This window comes from Bos indicus, chromosome 28 (assembly GCF_029378745.1).
Source record: "Bos indicus isolate NIAB-ARS_2022 breed Sahiwal x Tharparkar chromosome 28, NIAB-ARS_B.indTharparkar_mat_pri_1.0, whole genome shotgun sequence".
Taxonomy (NCBI): domain Eukaryota; kingdom Metazoa; phylum Chordata; class Mammalia; order Artiodactyla; family Bovidae; genus Bos; species Bos indicus.
In genome coordinates, this window is record NC_091787.1 from 8,522,458 (window position 1) to 8,543,698 (window position 21,241).

Sequence of the window (21,241 nt, forward strand, 5' to 3'; positions counted from 1 at the left end):
TATTTGTTACTACATTAGAAAATTATTTGTAGGGATTCCTCTATTAGTGGAATAGAATGCAAGCACCTTCCTCGTTTCTCCTGGATGACCTGGATCACCATGCCAGTCTAGGGACGCCTTATCCAAAGTTTAGTCTCAAGGATCCTGGACAGCCCAGGGAATTCCAATCTAGGCTGTATATTCAGGCAAGAGTTGGTCCCATCTGACTCATCCTCACTCTCAGGGACCAGCCTTTTGGACAAGAACCTCCTTGGGACCCTCTCCCCCGCCACCCCCCGATTTTGCTGTGTGCCTTGTTACTTTTTTCTACCATCACTTCATGGGAAATAGATGGGGAAACAGTGGAAACAGTGTCAGACCTTATTTTGTTGGGCTCCAAAATCACTGCAGATGGTGACTGCAGCCATGAAATTAAAAGACGCTTACTCCTTGGAAGGAAAGTTATGACCAACCTAGATAGCATATTCAAAAGCAGAAACATTACTTTGCCAACAAAGGTTCGTCTAGTCAAGGCTATGGTTTTTCCAGTGGTCATGTATGGATGTGAGAATTGGACTGTGAAGAAGGCTGAGCGCTGAAGAATTGATGCCTTTGAACTGTGGTGTTGGAGAAGACTCTTGAGAGTCCCTTGGACTGCAAGGAGATCCAACCAGTCCATTCTGAAGGAGATGAGCCCTGGGATTTCTTTGGAAGGAATGATGCTAAAGCTGAAACTCCAGTACTTGGGCCACCTCATGCGAAATGTTGACTCATTGGAAAAGACTCTGATGCTGGGAGGGATTGGGGGCAGGAGGAGAAGGGGATGACAGAGGATGAGATGGCTGGATGGCATCACTGACTTGATGGACGTGAGTCAGTGAACTCCGGGAGTTGGTGATGGACAGGAGGCCTGGCGTGCTGCGGTTCATGGGGTCGCAAAGAGTCGGACATGACTGAGCGACTGAACTGAACTGATAAGGGGCTGTCTCAAGGTCAGTGTCAATATTCTAGGACTGACAGATAATCCAAGAATATCTAACTCAAGTCTAGAGCTCCCTCCTTGCTTGTTAAAATATATATACATATGTATGTGTATTTTTTTTACTTCATGACTATGAATAATATTTATGGGGTAAACAGAAAATAGGTACCCTATAGTGGTTGTTGAAATTTTAGATTTTGCACTTTAAAATGATTCTAAGAGTCAGTGTTACTAGATGATTCCCCGAGGGATCAGAAAATAATTTCCATGGGTAGAACAGAAATCTTCTGCTTGCGTACTTCTTCAGAAAATGTTCTTGAATTGTTTGATACTACCTTGGATAAATTGTATATTTATTCTCCCTGCCATCAATTTAGAGAATAGAAATACAGGTGTTCACTTATATAAAGATGACGTGGGCACATTAATTAGTGAAAAACGACTCAAGATCAGTTATTTTAGGATCAGTTATCACCTTTGAAGACCTTCTTCTCTAATATAAAAAGGGCTTATAGATAACAGTTCCCTATAACCAATCAACTTTCCTAGCTTCACTAGCTTAGGAAAGTATTTCATAAGATTCCCTTGAAAATATTTTCAAGCAACAATTATTTTAGTTATAGCATACATGGCACTTGGGAGCCTGTCTTTTGCTGTGTCAAGGGCAACACAAACAAGAACACAAATACTTTTAGAACCATGGCATTCAGTGGGTTTGGGCAGCGGAAACTAGTGAACATGAGGTGCTTCCTGCCAACCTCACAGGCACAGGGTCACACCTGCAACTTCAGGGACCCCAACATGATGAGATGGTGCCCAAGAAAAAGCGACAACACCCACAAAATCCCAGGTAACCTTCCCTTAGATCAACCAATGATAAAATCACACAGCTAAGATACACTTTTGGACATGGTTTAAATAGTAACTGTTTATCTCATGACTTGACTACCTATTAGGAGAAAAAGAAAACCCTTATATATAAGCTGAAAAATCAACTTTCAGCAAAGGGTAGAACTGAGGAAAGGTATGCAACATAAGACTTCACAAGCCTACAATAACTTCAAACTAACAGAAGCACACGTCTTGCTGTATTCAAATGATAACAGCTACACCTTTCATCTGCTGCTTCAGAGCTATGCTGTGTACAATTACTCCTATATTGACAACTTAATCCTTTTTTAAAAAAAAAACCAATACTGCATACTGTGTTAGTGTACAATTAAAAATTTAAATTGTAGGGAGAATGGAAATAAGGAAAACTTAGAACAAGACTGTTCAAAGTTTTGGGAAAAGAGGAAATAAAAGATGAAAGATAGTTTTTGGATGACAAGGAACAAATGATCTGAGCACACAAGCAGAGGACTACTCTGCAGCAGAGATCAGAATGTATGTGTAGGAAAAAGGAAAAAGGTGTGCTCAGAAGCGGAAAGGCAACGTCAGCAGTAAATATCAGAGACGTTAGAAAACTGACATCTGATTTAGGCCTTGGGGAGTAAAAAGAAAATGAGACATTCCAAAAGTGAAGGCCCACCCCTCTGCTCAGGCCTGTGTATAAGACCCTCACCTCTCTCAGTTCTACTCTGAACTACAGACAAAGTATCTGCCACTCCCAAACTACCATGCCTTTAATTCCAAGCGGTTAGTGTACTCTGATGAAATACTCTTTCCTCTTTTCTCCACTTAGTAAAATGATCCTTTAAGATCCAGCGCAAGTGTAGTTTTTCAGGCTCCCTGACACCTGGTTGGCCCACTTCTGGCTCTCTCACCCTGTGTGTCAGTCTTAGAGCACACACCCTGCTGTTCTGCAATAATCTGTAGGAGCCCACCTCCTGCTACAGAGTCCTCAGGACAGCTGCCTGCATCACCACAGCACCTTTTAACTGGTACCCTTCCTTCCAGTCTCATGGCCCTGTAAGCGTTTTTCCTTGCAGGCTCTACAGTGATAGTCTTAAAATGCTGATTGGATCATATCACTTTTGCTTCAAGCATTTTAATGACTCCTTAGACTAAGAGACAGAAACAATATTATGGTCACATTTATACCCTAAGGAAGGTGGAAAAGAACCTTAACAAGGGTTTAAAACTGAATAAACTTGCTCAGAAAAGTAAGGAACCTAGTGTCACCCTATGCTAGGAAAACAGGTTTCACCCAGTAGAACATGTTTTATAAAATAATGGAGAAAACTGTAATTAAAAAAGGCACACAGAATGTTCTAGAACAGAATGGTTATCACTGAGTTATCACTCTAAATTTGCCACTACTCTTCAACGGCACCACAGACAGCTGATTCAATAAAGAAATGAGAGTAAATTAAGAGAAGTATGGCATAATGTCTTCCTTTGTAGACTGTTTCAATAATTTAACTCACAAATCTTAAAAGATTCAGTGAATGGCTGAAAAATTTCTTCCAGTAAGTGGGAGAATAGAGACTGGCTACTTGGATTTTTCTGTCATTTAATTCACTCAGAGTGTATTAGGCATTCTGCAGTTCTAAATTTTACAGAATCTTGTGGGATACTCTCTAAGCATTCAGGTCGATACTGAGAACAGCGGGAAGCATCAAAATGTCACGAAAAAGCAGAGCATAACTCAAAATACTTTCTGTCTCTGACCGTATACAGTTATTTAAAAAATTCTTCTATGATCCTAATAAAGCTAAAATAGAGTTAGATATTGACCTTTTACATTATTAGATCTGTGAAGAAGAGATTAAAGTACAAAAAATGTAAGTTGCTCTTACACTAAATAAGTTATACTTTATAAAGGGTTTCTTCCCCTCACTGACGTGAAAATCCCACAAATGTGCCCAGGACCTACCGTGCCGCTTGTGAACCTGTTTGAGTAAGCTGTGATGACACCACACTTGCTCCCAGTGAACAGCTGGCAGCTGTCAGGGACCCAAGCACAACTAGTCACCTAAGAGAAGGACAAGTCAAAGATGAACATGCTTAGAAAGCATGAGAAATGCTTCTACTTTTCTGACATTTATTTTAAAAATATATGCTCACAAAATTAAGATAAATATTTTACTTGAAATGATTAGAATGGTGCAAGACACAGTAATAGAGTATTATGTAACTTTGAGATGTCTAAAAGCTATAAAATGTGATATAAACTGTCATGTTTTGGTTCTCTTATTGCGTTGTCGAAGGAATGCTGTCATCTTTTGAGAAAGTATAAAAGATGACCAGGGACACCGTTTCTTTCAGTTGTCATTGAACACAGTTGGGAATTCAGAATTTTTCATTTTCCAGTGATAACAGAAAAGAGAAGAAAATTTACAGGAATATGTTTCACAGTTAAGAGATCAATCAGAAGATGAGGCAAAGAGAGAGCAGGACCCTAATATGTAATGATGATAATGAAATTGATCAGATAAGTGAAATAGCAGAGTGTGGGTCTTTGTATGATAATATCCTGGACAAGTTTTCTCAAACTAAAGAACTAATAAGTGAATGACATATTCCAAGAACAAAATAAAATATGGTATTCTTATCTAGGGAGTCATTTGATTCCAAGTACTTTATCACACCACGTTTGCTCAAAATCTGGATCATCCTGTTTTGCTGAAAGGACTTGAGGAGAGTGTTTTTTCACCTTTAATGATGTTTCTGTGCCCAACTTCACATGACGGAAATAATTTTGCAGTATTGAAATTCTTACTAAAACTTCTAATAAGGTTGTTTTTCACTGCCCTTTATTCTTACTTTTGTTAGTTTACTAGTAAGCCAGATGACAAAAGGCAGTGACCTTTTTTTCAGGCATACTGAAGATTAAGCAAACAAGTCATTGCTCTCCTTTTTTTCACTGCCAAAAATTCCCTACAAGTAGCTGACTCCATTTCTTTGTTCTTTTTCTTTTAAACACTTTTATTTATTTCTGGCTGTGATGAGTCTTTGTTGCTGCACGAGATCTTCTCTAGCTGCGGACAGAGGGGGCTACTCTCAAGCTGCGGTGCACACTTCTCATTGTGGTGGCTTCTCTTGTTGCAGAGCCGGGTTCTAGAGCGGCAGCAGTTTCAGCTCCTGGGCTCTAGAGCACAGGTTTAGCAGTTGTGGTGCACGGGCTTAGTTGCTCCAAGGCATGGGGGATCTTTCCAGATCAGAGGTTGAACCCATGTCTCCTGGGAAGCCTTCCGTTGACTCCATTTCTAAGGTGCTCAGGGGATGGTGACAAATGTTAGGATGTGTGAGTAGACACCAGGTGTATGTAGGTAATGGAAGTCAGAAAGCAGTAAAAGAACTTCCCATGGAAAGACAGTCAAAGAGAGAAGGTTTAGCATACAATTTAGTCCTGGAAAGAGTTGTGTGTGTGTGTAGGTGTGTATGGTGTTTTATAGTTTACAATATACTTTCACAAACACTGGAGACATTTTTACAACAGTCTTATGAGAGAGTAGTGGGAGTATGACTACTCCAGTTTTAAGCAGGAGGAAAGAAACTCAAGTTGGGAAAGGTTAAGTTACTTGCAAAAGTCTACATAGTAAGTAACAGAGCTAGACACTAACACAGATCACAGGGATGGCAGGGCTTTAGTAAGGCCCAAGGCTCTTTCTACCATGCGGTGATGCCTGAATTCCCGGTCCATTTAAAAAAAGCCAGGTACAGTAGATGATGCTCTGGTTATTGAAAATGACATAGTAACAAAAGGCAAATTAACACTGAGAAAAAAATCAATTGTGATTTTGTTCCAACACTGCTGTGAGCTAATGCTGAGTAGGAGATTATGATACAGTCTCAACAAGAGATGGGGAGAGCAGGGGTCCCCCACTTCTGGGCCACAGACCAGTAGCAGTCCGTGGCCTGTTAGGAAGCGGGCCACACAGAAGCAGGTGAGTGGCTGGCAAGTGAGCGAAGCTTCATCTGTATTTACATCCACTCCCCATCACTCATATTACTGCCTGAGCTCCGCCTCCTGTCAGATCAGTGGCACTTGATTCTCATAGGAACACAAATGCTACTGTGAACTACATATGCAAGGGATCTAGGTTGTGGGCTCCTTAGGAGAATCATCCTGAAACCATCCCCCTATTCCCTGCTCTGTGGGACAAGAGTCTTCTGTAAAGCCAATCCCTGGTGCCAAAAAGGCTGGGGACTGCTGGGGTAGAGAACAAACTCTGGGGACACAGTCAGTACAGCAGCAGTTAGGAAGGCTGTCAGCACTGTAAACAAGGCATATGTCTAGCGTCATCAGCTTCTCAACTAACTACAGGATATTAAAGCCTAGCTGTCATCAGTCTGACTCCCTTTTAAAGCATTATGTTCAATTATTATTATAAAGTACTTCATAAAAATGTTTACCTGATATTGCTGTGAACTTTGTATAAAGTTTATTGGAGGCTCACTTTGTTTACTCTTCAACCTCAAAATGTTATCAGCATATCCCCAGCTCAGGATGGCTGACCACTGAATGTCAGTACTGTTCATGCTTCTCACACCTCAAGAAAGAGAAATAAAAGTATTAGTTGCCACTGATCAGTTATCATTGGACAGCCCACTGAAATGGCAGGTTAAAGACCATTCTGGCCTGTAAGGCCTGAAGTTCACATAGCAGAACATGGTCATTCCAGTACAAAATCATCTTTATAGCCATAGATGGACCAATTTATGTTAGTTTCATTTCTTTAAGGCTAATAGAATTCTAAGGTTGGAACTATATTCTTTTTCTCCTGTGTTATTTTGGTAGGGATTTATTTGACTTAGAACTAAAATTTCTGTTAAGAAATTTTTATAAAAGACAATGATAATTAAGCTTCCTCTATTTATGTTCTGTGATGCTTTTTCTTCTAATAATAAATATGAACTAGATAATGTTTAAATAACTTTCTAGATACCCCATACTAAAAAATCAATATGGAGAACTACTAATGCTAGAAAGGGACCACTGTTGGAGCAGAAGCAATCCTGAGAAGAATAATTTAATCCTGCAACTGCAAGGATTTTGTATGGGGGAACTCCATATAATGAGGTTCTGTTCTTTTCTTGTTCTACTCTCAACATAATATTATGTCCTTTTGGGATAAAGATCTGGACATCCTGACATCCTTTTCCAGTGTTTCTCATAATCTATGCCTTGTTGGCACACTGACTAGGGCTAATGCAGCATAAAAGCTGTAGGTAGCTGGTGCTGCCTGTACAACTAAGAAGCTTTGAGTTCCTTAAGGAGAGTGTGAGTACCTCGCTTAATACATAGCTGTATCTATAATATATAGAATGTGAGTACTCAGCATAATATATAGCATAAAACGTAGCACAATATAATATAAAGCAACAAAACAAATAAATATTTGTTGAATGAATCAAGAGCACATTGAAAATGTAGTTCACAGATTTCTTTTTGTTTTGTTGAGTATAATTCCAAATGTGGGCATCAGTTTTGCAATACAGAAATTAGGATAGCCTTGTTACATATATGCTCCTCTCTAGATAAGCCTCAGGACTTCCCAGATTTTACCACGAGGCCTGGCATGTGGTAAGAACTCAGTAACTGTCCCTGGTTTCTCATTCCAGCAACACAAGATGCACCATCTTTTTTTAAAAAGAAAAATCAACTTCTTCTTTACATATTAGAATAGTAGATCTTAAATAAGAGTTTGCAAGAAAATGACTTTTGGGGCATGTGCAGATTTAGACTCAAGCCCCAGAGATTCTAATTTGGTGTGTCTCCAATGGGACCAACTGAGTATACTTGGAAAAAAAGCACCTCAGACAATTTTGAGGCATTGTCAGTTCTCAAGTAATTGGCCTGTACTGAGCTAAAGACCATTAAACCATGGCAGTTTAGTTGCTATACTGTATTACACATGTGTAACTTGCTTGCTTGCTAAGTCATTTCAGTCGTGTCCGACTCTGTGTGACCCCATAGACGGCAGCCCACCAGGCTCCCCCGTCCCTGGGATTCTCCAGGCAAGAACACTGGAGTGGGTTGCCATTTCCTTCTCCAATGCATGAAAGTGAAAAGTGAAAGTGAAGTCCCTCAGTCGTGTCCGACCCTCAGCGACCCCATGGACTGCAGCCCACCAGGCTCCTCCGTCCATGGGATTTTCCAGGCAAGAGTACTGGAGTGGGGCGCCATTGCCTTCTCCGCATGTGTAACTAGAGGGCTGTTATTTAATATAACAGTGCTCGACACACATGACCTTCCATCTGCTAGCTGCACTCTTAGTCACTCAAGGCCTCTAGGAAATGCCCCTGTGGATGGTTCTACACTGGGTACAGCAGTGAATGCTCAGAGTCCCTGGCTCCAGAGTGCTTACAGTCTGATGGACGTTTATTTATTAAGCACTTAAGCATTTATTAAGCACACCAGAGTCAGGTGTTAACCATTCCTTATATTATTTCAATCAATCATTATAGTGAATTACCCTGTGAAGTAAGTCCTTTTATTACTCCCATTTCATAGATTAAAAGCCAGGACTCGAGAAGCATAAGTAATTTTCTCAAAATTACACAAAAATACACAGGTATTAGGCAGCAGAACTGGGGTGCAAATTCAGGCACCGTGCCACGCAAGCTCATGGCCATAACTTGTATGATACCACTTCCCTGGACACACCTAGATTCTGCCAAATTCCACTTACATTCTATGAGGAAATAAAGTGTAATTTGAAAGAACACAACTATTAAGGGCTTGTGACTGTAGTGGCACAAATAAGGTAGGTTAGCTATTATATTGGACATATTTAAGTCCCACCATGCTAAGTAATAATACCAGCCCCTTTCTCTCTGATCAACAGAGATAAACTTCAATCCATTTTAATTCATTTCTTAAAGGCAAATTATTCACACATTTCGATCCTCTAAGTGTTATTAGTAGTAAACTACTTGTGATGCATCTCATAGCTGACTGCAACATACTAGTGAGAATAAACTACCGATATTGCAACGATGATTAAACAGATTTACCTTACCCTCTTAGTTCACTAAACTTTGATAAAATGGTATGTGGCTTCTTTTATTACTGGCAACTATAAAGGCAATCATTCATCTCATGACAGAAGGGACAGTGAGTTTAAAAGAACTGTGGTCCAGCCAGCACACTAAATTCCTTGAAGTGGCTGATGCTGGGGCACGGGTCCTGGGGCCCCTGCACTGTGGTGCTCCAGTGGTGGGCGGGGCTGTGAGGACCAGAGGAGCACAGCGCACAGAACCGACACCAAGAGGCGTCAGGCCCCCACTCTGGTTTCCAGGCAAATCTGCATACCCCTGACAGGCACAGATGGATGCCCTCAGTCATTCATTTAGTGCTTAAAGCCCAGGCCTAGGAAGTAGGGAGAGTTCTTTCACATCAAATAAAATGATTAATTTGGAAGGGCTGAGGAATTGCTTGAATGGAAAATGTCACTAGTTTTCCAGTGTGTAGGTGACATTTAGAAATATCAAGAGGGCCTCTACTGACAGCACTTTCCCATGTGTTGCTTTTAGTGAGTCAGTGCAGAGAGGTGAGAAAAAGATTGCTTTCCAGACATATGTATTTTTAAAACCTATTTTCAAGGCTATCATGATTTCCTCATTTTGTTTTACTTTCATGACTGTCTCTTCTGAGGTACTAGAACTGTTGGTCAAATAAGTCGTCTATTCTGGGATTCAAGAACCTCAAAGTGTATATTTCTATAAAATTGATAATGTTTTCATCTCGTGAGACATTTATTTATTCTTGTCTCCTTCAATTCTTCCTCTCATTTCAAATGACACTGCCTTTAGTTCTCATTTTTTTCATGTAGTACGTTTTAATTCCTACTTTGCATTAAATGAACACAAATTTGAATCTGGATTTTCACCAAGGACTCAGAAAACTCAGAAATGAAACAAAATAGCAGCACAGATGAGAGGAAACATTCAAATCTCTTGAAACATAGACCTAGGATGATTTTCATGTTTTATTTTACCTTGTTCTTTGCTATATGTCATCAGAAGACAGAAATTTCGGGACAAACCACAGATTGCTCTAGTGGGCAGAGCCTGGAGAGAACCAAATCTTTCTCCGTGGGGCTGGCTGAAGCAGACCACAGGAACTGGAGCACTTGGGGAACCAACATACTCCCCCCATTTCAAGCCTTTTATCCATGACAAAGGACTCTAAAACCAAGAAAAGTAAAAAGTACATTTAAAAAATGGTAGTAAATATAGAATCACTCATAGAAATATGTGTTCTGGTGATTAGATACAGTGATAAACAAGACAGATGAGGAACACGTACTTCCATAGGTGGTGCAAGTGCTATGAACAAAGTCTAAGAAAGGGGAGAGGACTGAGAAAGAGAGTTGCTAGTTAGATGAGGGGTTGGGAAAGAGTCTCTGAGGCAAGCAGACACCTGAGTGAAATGTGTGCTCTATCCGGGGACAGGGCATGCCAGGTGGAGGGAACAGCCAGTGTGAAAGTCCTGAGGTGGGAAGGAGGCAGTTTAGTATCTGTTCCTATTACAAACAGACATCCTGCTCAGGTCCTGCACACGCACCGACTTTAATTAGCTAATGAGCAATAAGTATAGTGGCAAATGAAATGGTATTTATTACTTTTCAGGGATGGACTGTTAAATTATTTTGACATGTTAAAATAATAGATTCTAGTTAAAAATAATGACCCTGGTAATGAAAATGACTAAAATGATTTGTAAGGCTTCAAAATCATGACTTACACTGACAAGTAAACATAAAACAAAAAATACAGCTTTCAACTATGGAAAACAACATGAGTGATCTGGGTTCAGCAAAACAATATTGTCTATCATGTTGATCTTTCTGCTTGCATTTAACATGCAAATTTGATATATATGAGCTATGAGCATAAAGAGTTTACATTTAGTGTTCTACATTCAGTGTATTTAAGTAACTTTATTATAAGAAACAGTTGTCAAAACAAGGTCTGTAAAAACCATTTCCTCTTAAAGTGGATCACAGATGACTGCAATCTGAGATCTCTGCTTTATCTTACAACCTCTTTCCCTTGTCTTTTCATTTTCTATGATTCCCTTCTGCAAACCTCTTTAACACTTTACAAGTCACAGGCTCCCACTTAAGTTGCTTCAATAATGAAGAATTTAGCTGAGGATTAGAATCCATTTTACTACTCTTAAGGCTTGCTTGCTTTATTTTTCTATTTCAGAATATAAATTAATACTTAATTCCTACTTTAAGAGGCAATACTTCTTATCATGACAATCTGGAGGGGCCAAGAAATCATGTAATATTTCCCCCTTAATTGTGAACTCAAACATTTACACTTCTGGTCACTACTTCTGGTGGAAGCTGACAACCCGGACCATGCTAGGCATGTTTGCACTGGTTCCTACCCTCCCATTTGTGATGCCTGTTATGTCACTGCCTGGTGAGGCTTTCCCCAGTAATAACCCTCAGGGAGGCCACAATCTGACCTGAGCTCCCAGAGCACTCTCTTCATATCACTAATGCAGCATCTTCTACACACAGGACTAGCAGTGCGGGCATCTGTATTCACTGCCTGGTGCACACCTTCAGGCTGGGACCATGGTACTCAATTCCCTGCCTCTAAAGTTTGGGAGAAGGCCTGACCTCTCAGGAGTTGAGCCGTGTTTTCCTGAATTCTATTGAAATCCAAATGACATACCGGATAGGTAATTTCCTTGACCTGTTCTCTGGTTTCCCTGAAAGCAAACTGCACCAACAACCCCACGGCGGCAGGAAGCTCCCCTTCGATGTTGAGCTTGGAGCCAGGTCTGCTCGCATGGGCTGACTGGAACAGCTGACGAGGGGTCTGGCCGTAGGTTTTTATCATGGTTTCTAGTGCTCGTCTTTGAACTGGATCTTCAACTGCAGAGACATCCATTCCAAAATATGTCTGAAGAGAAAAAGAGAATGAGAGGAATGTAAAAAGCAAGACTTGGTGATAATACCAAAGGGGAAAACAACTTGTTTTATTCTCCAGGCAATGGACAATGGAAAGGATTTCCTTTCTCAAATTTCAAATGGAAAGGATTTTAAAATGTTTTTGAACAGAGTGATAATCATTAATAGTCTCAAAGAGATCAGAATAGGAATCATCAATGCTTCTGAATGGATGAAACAAAAATAATTTATCTTGACTGGTGTTAATTAGGTAATTTTATAAAATTAATTTCTAATTTAAGAGAATATCATGTAAGACTTCATTTATCTGCACAGCAAAAGGAAACCATCAATAAACTGAAGACAGCCTACTGAATGAGAGAAATTGTTTACAAATCACGTACTGATAAAGGGTTAATATCCAAAACATATGAAGTGCAGGATGTGGAGAAAAGGAAGCCCTTGTGCACTGCTGGTGGGAATGTAAATTGATGCAGCCAGTATGGAAAACAGTATGGAGGTGCCTCAAAAAATTAAAAATTGAACTATCATATGATCAATATTTCCACTTCTGGGCATTTGAAAGTGAAAGTGAAAGTTGCTCTGTCATGTCTAACTCTTTGTGACACCACGGACTATACAGTCCATGGAATTCTCCAGGCCAGAATATTGGAGTGGGTAGCCTTTCCCTTCTCCAGGGGATCTTCCCAACCCGGTCTCCCGCACTGCAGGCAGATTCTTTACCAGCTGAGCCACAAAGGAAGCCCTCTGAGCATTTAAACAACATTAATTTGAAAAGATATATGTACCCCTATGTTTATTACAGCTTTATTTATAATAGCCAAGATATGGAAGCAACTTAAGCATGTATACATGGAATGGATAAAGAAGATGTGGTAAATATATACAACTAAATAGTATTCAGTCATAAAAAAGAATGAAATCTTGTTACAACATGGATGGAACTTAAAGGCATTATGCTAAGTGATATAAGTCAGACAGACAAAGGAAAATACCAAACAAATCAGTATGATTTCATTTATATGTGGAATCTAAACAAAAGACCAAGCTCATAGGACTGGTAGTTACCAAAGGTGGGGGTTGGGCAAATGAGTTAAAGGGGCCCACAAGGTACAAATTTCCAGTTACACAACAAATAAGTCATGGAGATGTACTGTGCAACATGATAACTACAATTAACAACACTGTATTGCATATTTGAAAAGTTACTAAGAGAGTAAATCTTAAAAGTCTTCATCACAAGAAAAAAAATTTTTGTAACTAAGTAGGGGGTGGATGTTAATTAGACTTATTGTGGTGATCATTTCACAAATAACTGAATCAGTATGTTGTATACTGGAAACTAATATAATGTATGTCAATTATACCTCAAATTGAAAAAAAAAGAAAAACAAAATGAGGTTTTTCTTTGGTCTTTTTTTTAGTAAAAACTGATTTAAAAAATAAACAAATTTTTCAATTAAGTTGATCCAAAATAGCTTCTGCAGGCGATTAGTAAGTGGATCTATTTTTTCTGTGGCTGTCTGTCAGATATTGGTCAGAAAGCTGAGTCAACATCACTTCAGGTGGTCCACAAAATCAAAAGAGATAACAGAATTCAGGGATATGACAACATGGAGTCTGAAGAAAACTAGAGGATCCTGCCCCACTCCAACTTTCTCAATTCATAAGAATGAGAACTCGAAGTTCAAAGCACCTGTGTCTGCCTGAAATTGTGTGATATTCAAATGCCCTTTTGTTCTTTGTGTGAATATGCTCAAAGAAAGAGTCGGATTCCTCTCAAGACACAATGGCTGGTGTCACAGGATGATTTTGTGTTGCTAACTCATATAATATCCCCCGTATCTTGAAGATGTCTACAAATATCAATTATTGAGATATGTTTTCTTACACACAGAGACATTAGTAAGGAACCTAGATTTTTGTATGTCTATGTCTTTTCTCTCGTCTGGGTTGAAGAATCAAGAGTCTAAACACCAGTAACACTGAAACCCAAGCAAAGTCTTTGTGGTTTCCATCTTGTAAGTTCAAGAGTAACACAACCATGCTTTACTCATCCTTGGAGAGGATTCATTTAATTCCGATTCCCTCTCTGTGTGTTTGCTTTTGAGGTTTCCACATATACTGCTGAACCTGACAAGAACCTGGCAGTGAGAAGACTGTAATGTGATGTATATTCTTTCAGCCCCCCCAGCCAACTCGGTGAGGTTGTCAGTGGAGAAGGAAGGACAGCTTCACCTCCCAGGCAAGGGGCAGAAGACTGGCTGAGAAACAGTCAATATGTTCCATCTTTAACCAAATCACCGCAGAAAGGCCAGCACACAGTATTCCATGTGACTGGTGTCCTCCATGCTGTCACCTTTCTTAGGACATGAAGCTAAAGAGAAAGGCGGGTTAGGGCAGTAATCACCCTAGAAAAGGAGTAAAAATTCAGGATTTGCCATGCCACTGTCCTTTCTCTCTCCCACCTAATGTTGGTACATGTATCTTTTAAAAAAGACTTCATGTGTAATACTACATTGTTGAAAAAGTCACTTGTCCAAAGCGATATAGGCAAAAATGAACTGAGATACAATGCTGCCAGGTAGCTTAAGACAGTATTATTTAGATTCTAATGAACTGAAAGAGAATCTGAAAGAGTAGCAGTGAGAACTGCAACCTCTTAAATGTAAAGGGTGTTATTACACCTTTGTTCTTAGTGTTGGAGTCAGACGGAAAGTGAGGTGCATTTTTTAAAGCTGGGTACAGACCTGTCATGTTTGTGTATCCTGCTTGTATGATTTAACTTTCAGCATTTAATCAGGAAGCAAATTCCATTTTCATATCTACAAATAACATTTCTATAAATGCCAAAATAAAGTTTCAAAGGTTCTTTTGAAGTTAAATAATCTTCAACATCTACTCCCCTTGCCCACCACACTCCCACCACCACAAGGGCTCCAATACCTGTTATAAATGCTTATCTAAGCAGACTCATTCTTTATGGTTGTTTAATTTAATAGACTCAAAAATTCAAAAGGAGATTGGAATAACCCTATAGCCAGGGCTCTTAAAATTTACTTTAAAATAGTACTTCTTCACCTTCTATGGTATCAGTTTCTAGTGAACCCCATACACTAGTGAATGATGAATTAAGATCAAAAGGCATTTTTACATTCCTTTTTACAAAGTTAACACTTATACTTAATTGGATGGCAGACATTACCCTGTATACATTTTCTTATTTATGAGGTTGGTATTATTGTTCACATTTTCCAAATCTGCACAAAAGTATAGAGAGGTTGAGGTGACACTGCAGGTCACACAGCAAGCAGCAGAGTCACAGAATGAGGATGTGAACTCAATCCTGGATTCAGAGACTGTGAACTTAAATGCTACACTTCGTTTTGTCCCACGAATTGAGCTTTGTTAAATTTCTAAAACAGGGCATCCCTGGTGGGCCAGTGGTTAGGACTCCATGCCTCCAATGCAGGGGGCAAGGATGTGGCAAAAAAAATAAAATGTATTTAAAATTTCTAGAACAATGGTACCAACTCTATCGTTTATAAAGCTCTAAAGTCCCAAAGAATTAATGAAAAAATCTAGTAAGATGAGAATTAAATGGTATATTTTAGCATGCATATACTTTTAATGTGAATTTTAAATGAGAATAATTGAAAATTTGTGCCAGTATTATAGGCACAGAGTATACTAAGGTTAATGTCCAAATTCTTAATTGCTTTTAACTTGTATTGGAGTATAATTGCTTTACAAGGTTGTGTTAGTTTCTGCTGTACAACAAAATGAACTTAATTGCTTATATTTTTATTTAGCTGTGCTGGGTCTTAGTTGCAGCATATGGGATCTAGTTCCCTGTCCAGGGATCAAACCCAGGCCCACTGCATTGGGAGCGCAGAGTCTTAGCCCCTGGACGACCAGGGAAGCTCTTAACTGCTTTTAAAGTTACATTTTAGATCAAATATGAAGCTTAAAAATTATACCTCAGTCTTTAAAACCTTTAAAACTTACATATATACTTCTACAGAGGTATAGTTTACACACAATAAAACACTACAGATTTTTAAAGTACCATCTGATGGAACCATCATGAAAATCAAGGTACAGAGCATTTCTATCACCCAGAAAGTTCCCTGATGTCCTTTAGGCAGTCAATACCCTACTCCCTGGAGGCAACCATTGTTCTGATTTCTACCACTAGGAGATTAATCTTCCTTGTTCTAGAATTTCAAGTAAATGGAGTGGATTCATACAGGGTGGATCAGGTTTCTTTCAGTCAGCATAAAACATTTCCTCTTTATTGTTGAGTAGTATTCCATTTATTCAATACCTGGAATTGTTAGTCTTTTATTTAGAGTCATTCTCAATGATATAAAGTGGTAACTCACTGTGGCTCTAATGTGCATTTCCCTGATGACTAAAGACATGACTTAGCATATATAAAGATATATATGCTAAGTCATGTCTGCCTCTTTTGCGACCCCATGGACTGTAGCCCGCCAGGCTCCTCTGTCCATGGGATTTCCCAGGCAAGAATACTGGAAGGGGTTGCCATTTCCTTCTCCAGGGGATCTTCCTGACCCAGGGTTCAAACCTGCATCTCTTGCATTGGCAGGTGGATTCTTTATTGCTGAGCCACAGGAAAGCCCTGATGACTAAAGATGCCAGCTTTTTTTCATTTGCTTACTGGACATTCATATATCTTCCCTCCCTGTGTGAATCTTATTCACCTTTGCATCCCCAGAGCCTGGGAAAATAAAACTTCCTGAAAAGGATAGTTTTTTTTTTTTTAATGTAGACTAACAACATTGAAAAATATACATTAAAGTGTAACAATTCGACTTCTGGGAATTTAACTCAAAGAAGTAAAGCGGTACATAAAGAAATAATCAGAGGAATATTATTTTTAGTAGAAGAACACTAACAAAATATCCAAGAATACGGGACTAGTTAAATAAATTACCGGATACCCATACTTTGGAATAATAAGTAGCATTAATATTATTATATAAATGGGGGTCTCCCTGGTGCCTCAGTGCTAAAGAATCTGCCTGCCAAGGTAGGAGACAAGGGTTTGATCCCTGATCAGGGAAGATCCCACGTGCCGCAGAGCAACTAAGCCTGTGCACCACAACTACCGAAGCCTGCATACTCTGGAGCCCGAGCTCTGCAACCAGAGAAGCCACGGCAGCGAGAAGCCTGCACACAGATACTGGAGAGTAGCCCCCGCTCTCCATGATTAGAGAAAAGCCTGCACAGTAGCGAAGACCCAGCACTGCCATAAATAAATAAATGAAATTATTTTTTAAAAGATAATATTACAGAAATAAAATCATTATATAAATGAAGTAATATGTGTAGGAAAAAGAAAGTGGTTTGATATTTATCTTTAGATGGTGATATCAAAGTTGATCTTAAAATTTCTTCCTTTTGTAGTCTGTATCTTAGATATTATTCTAACAAGGCACAAATATTGTTTGTACAATAAGGAAAGGGGACGCAATTTAAAAACAGAACATGTATATAGGATGATGTGCAGAAAAGAGTTACACAGCAGGCCTGAACTGCTCTCCTTGGGAAGGTGTGTCTGGAAGGCCTGTCCTTGGCCTTGTCTGGGAACACGCATTTCAGAAGAGTTTCTACCTTTTTCACCTGATAAAAGTGGTTCACTGCACCCAAGCTGGACAATGTGGCATATCTTGAACACCTGGTTTCCTTCCGAGGCCCAGAACTTCTGGACATGAGAGGGTGCCCACATTACCAGTCCTCAATAAAAACCCCGCACGGCAGCCCTAATTCTGTCAGTTTGTTGCTGGAGGAACTGAGTGAGTTCTCTGTGACTCACTGGGATAAGTCTCTTGGAAGCTGGTGCCTGGTGCCCTCCAGCTCTGCCCCATGTATCTTTTCCCTTTGCTGCTTTTGCTTTGTACCCTTCACTGTAAGTACAACTGTATGCTGAGTTCTTAAGTCCTCATCCAACCTGGGAGTGGTCTTAGGGAATCTCTGACAGACAGTATCTAAGTTATTCTTAAAGAGGTGAAACATAAACCTGAAAAAATCTTGGACAAGTTCCGTGTCTTTGTCAATTATTCTCTTGAACTTGAGTATTATAAAGAAACTGTCTAACTTTTAAATACTCAGGTTCTACCTTATATAAATGCAGAATTTTAAAAGAGTCACTTACAGCAGGATGAAAAACATTGATGGCTTGGACAGAGGCCTTCCCTTTTTGTTTATACCCGAATACCAAGTCAATCCACTGACAGATGTTCTGGGACACGTAGTCAGACTCTAGAGCCTGTCGATGGATGAGGATAAAAAGACGGGGATCGTTACGTGCCCAAGGAGGGAGGTTGACGTGATTAACCCGCTCACCGTTCTGACGCACACCAAAATCGAAACCTAAAAGAGAAGATTAATATCAATGTTTATCTCCTCCAAATCATGCTTCCTTTGGCCCACTGAGCGGAGTTGAAGAGCTCACAGAAATAGCTATTGTGTGTTATAACCAGGAAAAGGAGCATCCAGAAGTTAGTAACACTGCTGCTCACCTGCTGACTTAACGACTCATAGAGCTGCATGGATCAACACTATCTATCCTAACTGAATCTGAAATCTTTCAAATTTACTCGTCCACCTCTTCATATTATATTGAAAAGAAGCAGAAAATCACTGCCTGCTAACTCTAATATTTCACTTATCAAATCTTCAAATGCACCAAGTGTGAAAACATCTCAATTGTAATCTTGATTAAAATAAAGTGAAGGCTTTTATATAAGCATTTCAGAATTATTGGTGTTAATACATAATAAATTTAAGGCTACTTGTGTGGTAAATATTAGCATTCTGCAATTTAAACAACTCAACAAAGTATATACATTCCAAGAGTGAACTTAGTCTATTTATTTTATGGTAAATCTATAGGTCTGTTTTGATTTCATCTCCACTAAGCATTCCCATAGACACAAAATTATACTTAACATATTAAGAGGGGTGTTCTGTGATGTAAATAAGGTGTTATCTAATTGTCTCATTAGACTGCTAGTGTAACAAAAATCTCAGAAGTGTTTCTTTAAAAAAATTATCCTGGAGGAGTAGGAGGGAGCCTAGAGAGGGAAGGGATATATGTATGTATACATAAAACTGATTCATGTTGTACAGCAGACACTAACACAACACTGTAAAGCAATTATATTCCAGTTTAGAAAACTAAATAAAAAATTTAAAAAAATTATCCTAAACGAAATGTTACCTTTGAACAGAAATTTTTTGCGCTCTTTTTTATGGAAAGAAAATCTGATCATCATAGCAGAACACAAATTTAAAAGAGCCTCTTAAAAGCTGATTATGCTCCATATGAAAGTAAGTTGCTGTCTGACTGCTTTTTGATCTTGTGAAAACAACTGGAAGGATCTTCACTAATTTTGGAAGTACCTGGAAATGATATGATATGATAGGAAATATAAACCAAGGGCTTATATAAAATTAACAAGGGGTGAGGGTGAGGGTCACCTCAAAAAGCCCAGCAGTCATCTGACAGCTGCAGGGTGACAGTGTCAAAATGGACTGGCTGAGCACCTCCAGACTCTGTGTGGCAGCTTCAAGGGAGGCAGCAGAGACTCACTGATTGAACTGATTGAACAGTAGTGATGAGGCATATAAGGGTTGAGCAGGAGAGGGTGAGCAGCAGGGGGCTCGATGAACTCAAATAATTTCTAACTTTCTGGGGCTCTAGACACATCAGAGGGGTAGACACTTCACCCAGAGCGGGTACCTGGAGGTACAATGAAAGGCCTACAGGAACGCTCATAGGAAATGGCAGGATGTATGCTATGGCAAGTTATCTTCTCCAAAAATGGCTATAACAACACTCGTTGCTGTGCATGCTTTTCTAGAATCTCACTACTCCCCTATTAAGTGGCAAAGTCTATGCTCCTTCCTTTTGAATGTGGGCAGACCCTTGTGACTACCTCCCAAGCAGAATGCACTCGAAGGCCACGCTGTGGCCTCCAAGGCTAGGCTGGAAAAGGCCATGAAGCCTCTGCTCATCTCTCTTGGGCCACTCGTGTTAGGAGCCCGGAGTTGCCAACTAGGATGTCGGAGGCTGCATGCTGCAAGAAGTCCACAATAGTCCATGTGGAGAAACCACGAGGAAAACTACAGACACTAAAGAAGGAGCAGCCCGCCAGCCTCATGCTGCTCTGTTTCCCTGGATGTTCCTGCTGCAGCCAATCTGAATGTAACCGCACAAGAGACCCTGAGCCAAAACCACAAAAGCCACCTGGCTGAGCTGTTCCTGAATTTCTGACCTGCAAAAACTATCATGGGTGATACATTTAATGTTTTGAGTCACTAAGTACGGGCGTTATTTGTTATACAGCTATAGATAATGGGACAGAGAAGGCAATGGCACCCTACTCCAGTACTCTTGCCTGGAAAATCCCATGGATGGAGGAGCCTGGTGGGCTGCAGTCCATGGGGTCACGCAGAGTCGGACACGACTGAGCAACTTCACTTTCACTTCTCACTTTCATGCACTGGAGAAGGAAATGGCAACCCACTCCAGTGTTCTTGCCTGGAGAATCCCAGGGACGGGGAGCCTGGTGGGCTGCCGTCTATGGGGTTGCAAAGAGTCGGACACGACTGAAGTGACTTAGCAGCAGCAGCAGCATATATAATGGTAACATACATATAAGAAACCATGGACAGGGAGACAAGCAGCAGACTAACTGAGGCAGGAACCACAAGGCAGGTACCCCAAATTGAAGGTGTTGATATTTCACTGAGGCATTCCTTACTTGGGCAACACTATGAAACATGCTCCAAGTAATTAGCAGCACAGATTTATTAGTGATTATCTAAATAACTTCAGAGAAGCTAGTTAATACAGTAAAAAATTCTAAAGTAATTGGCCAACATGTTAACTTCTCTAAAGATATAATTCTCAATTTCACATATTCCTAAAAGTCACATAAAAATATGAAATTAAGTAGTGAAAGAAAAGACACCTTGTAAAGGATTAACTGATCTTACATTAAACAGCAGGTATGATTAGCTGAGACTGTTGGTCACTGGCATCACAGAATATCTGATTTTATTTTCTAGTGTCACTTTTCATTATTCAATAACTAGTCAGAGTGTTTTACTTCTAACTTGGTCATTACTCATAAAATCATTGACATCTGGTTAATTTAGATTGTTCTTTAATAAATTCATGACTTTTAAAAGTAATCAGCATATTACAACTTTTATAATCAGAGAAAATAAGAAAGCAATTTCTGTAACAAAATTAAAATACACATGTTTACAAATGCTTTAATAGTTAATATTTAAAATCCTCAAGCTCATTTGGAAATAAAATTATATACCTAGTAAGTAAAGGCATTTCTCTTATTTGGGGTCTCAAATTTTAGAACTTACAAAAGCTATTTTTATTTTTGGAAAATTACAAAGTAAGTAC

The 21,241-nt window shown here is 39.5% G+C and overlaps 1 protein-coding gene across 5 annotated transcripts in view; it reads right to left on the bottom strand.

Annotated features, from left to right (window-relative positions):
- LYST (lysosomal trafficking regulator) overlaps positions 1-21,241 on the bottom strand; it is a 176,423-nt gene that overhangs the window by 10,295 nt on the left and 144,887 nt on the right. For all 5 annotated transcript variants that reach the window (XM_070782294.1, XM_070782293.1, XM_070782290.1 and 2 more), the window contains 5 exons: positions 17,966-18,183; positions 11,546-11,776; positions 9,850-10,039; positions 6,263-6,399; positions 3,780-3,878 (listed from right to left, as the gene is read on the bottom strand). In XM_070782294.1, coding sequence (XP_070638395.1) covers positions 3,780-3,878; positions 6,263-6,399; positions 9,850-10,039; positions 11,546-11,776; positions 17,966-18,183 — 875 coding nt within the window. The remainder of the gene's footprint in view (positions 1-3,779; positions 3,879-6,262; positions 6,400-9,849; positions 10,040-11,545; positions 11,777-17,965; positions 18,184-21,241) is intronic.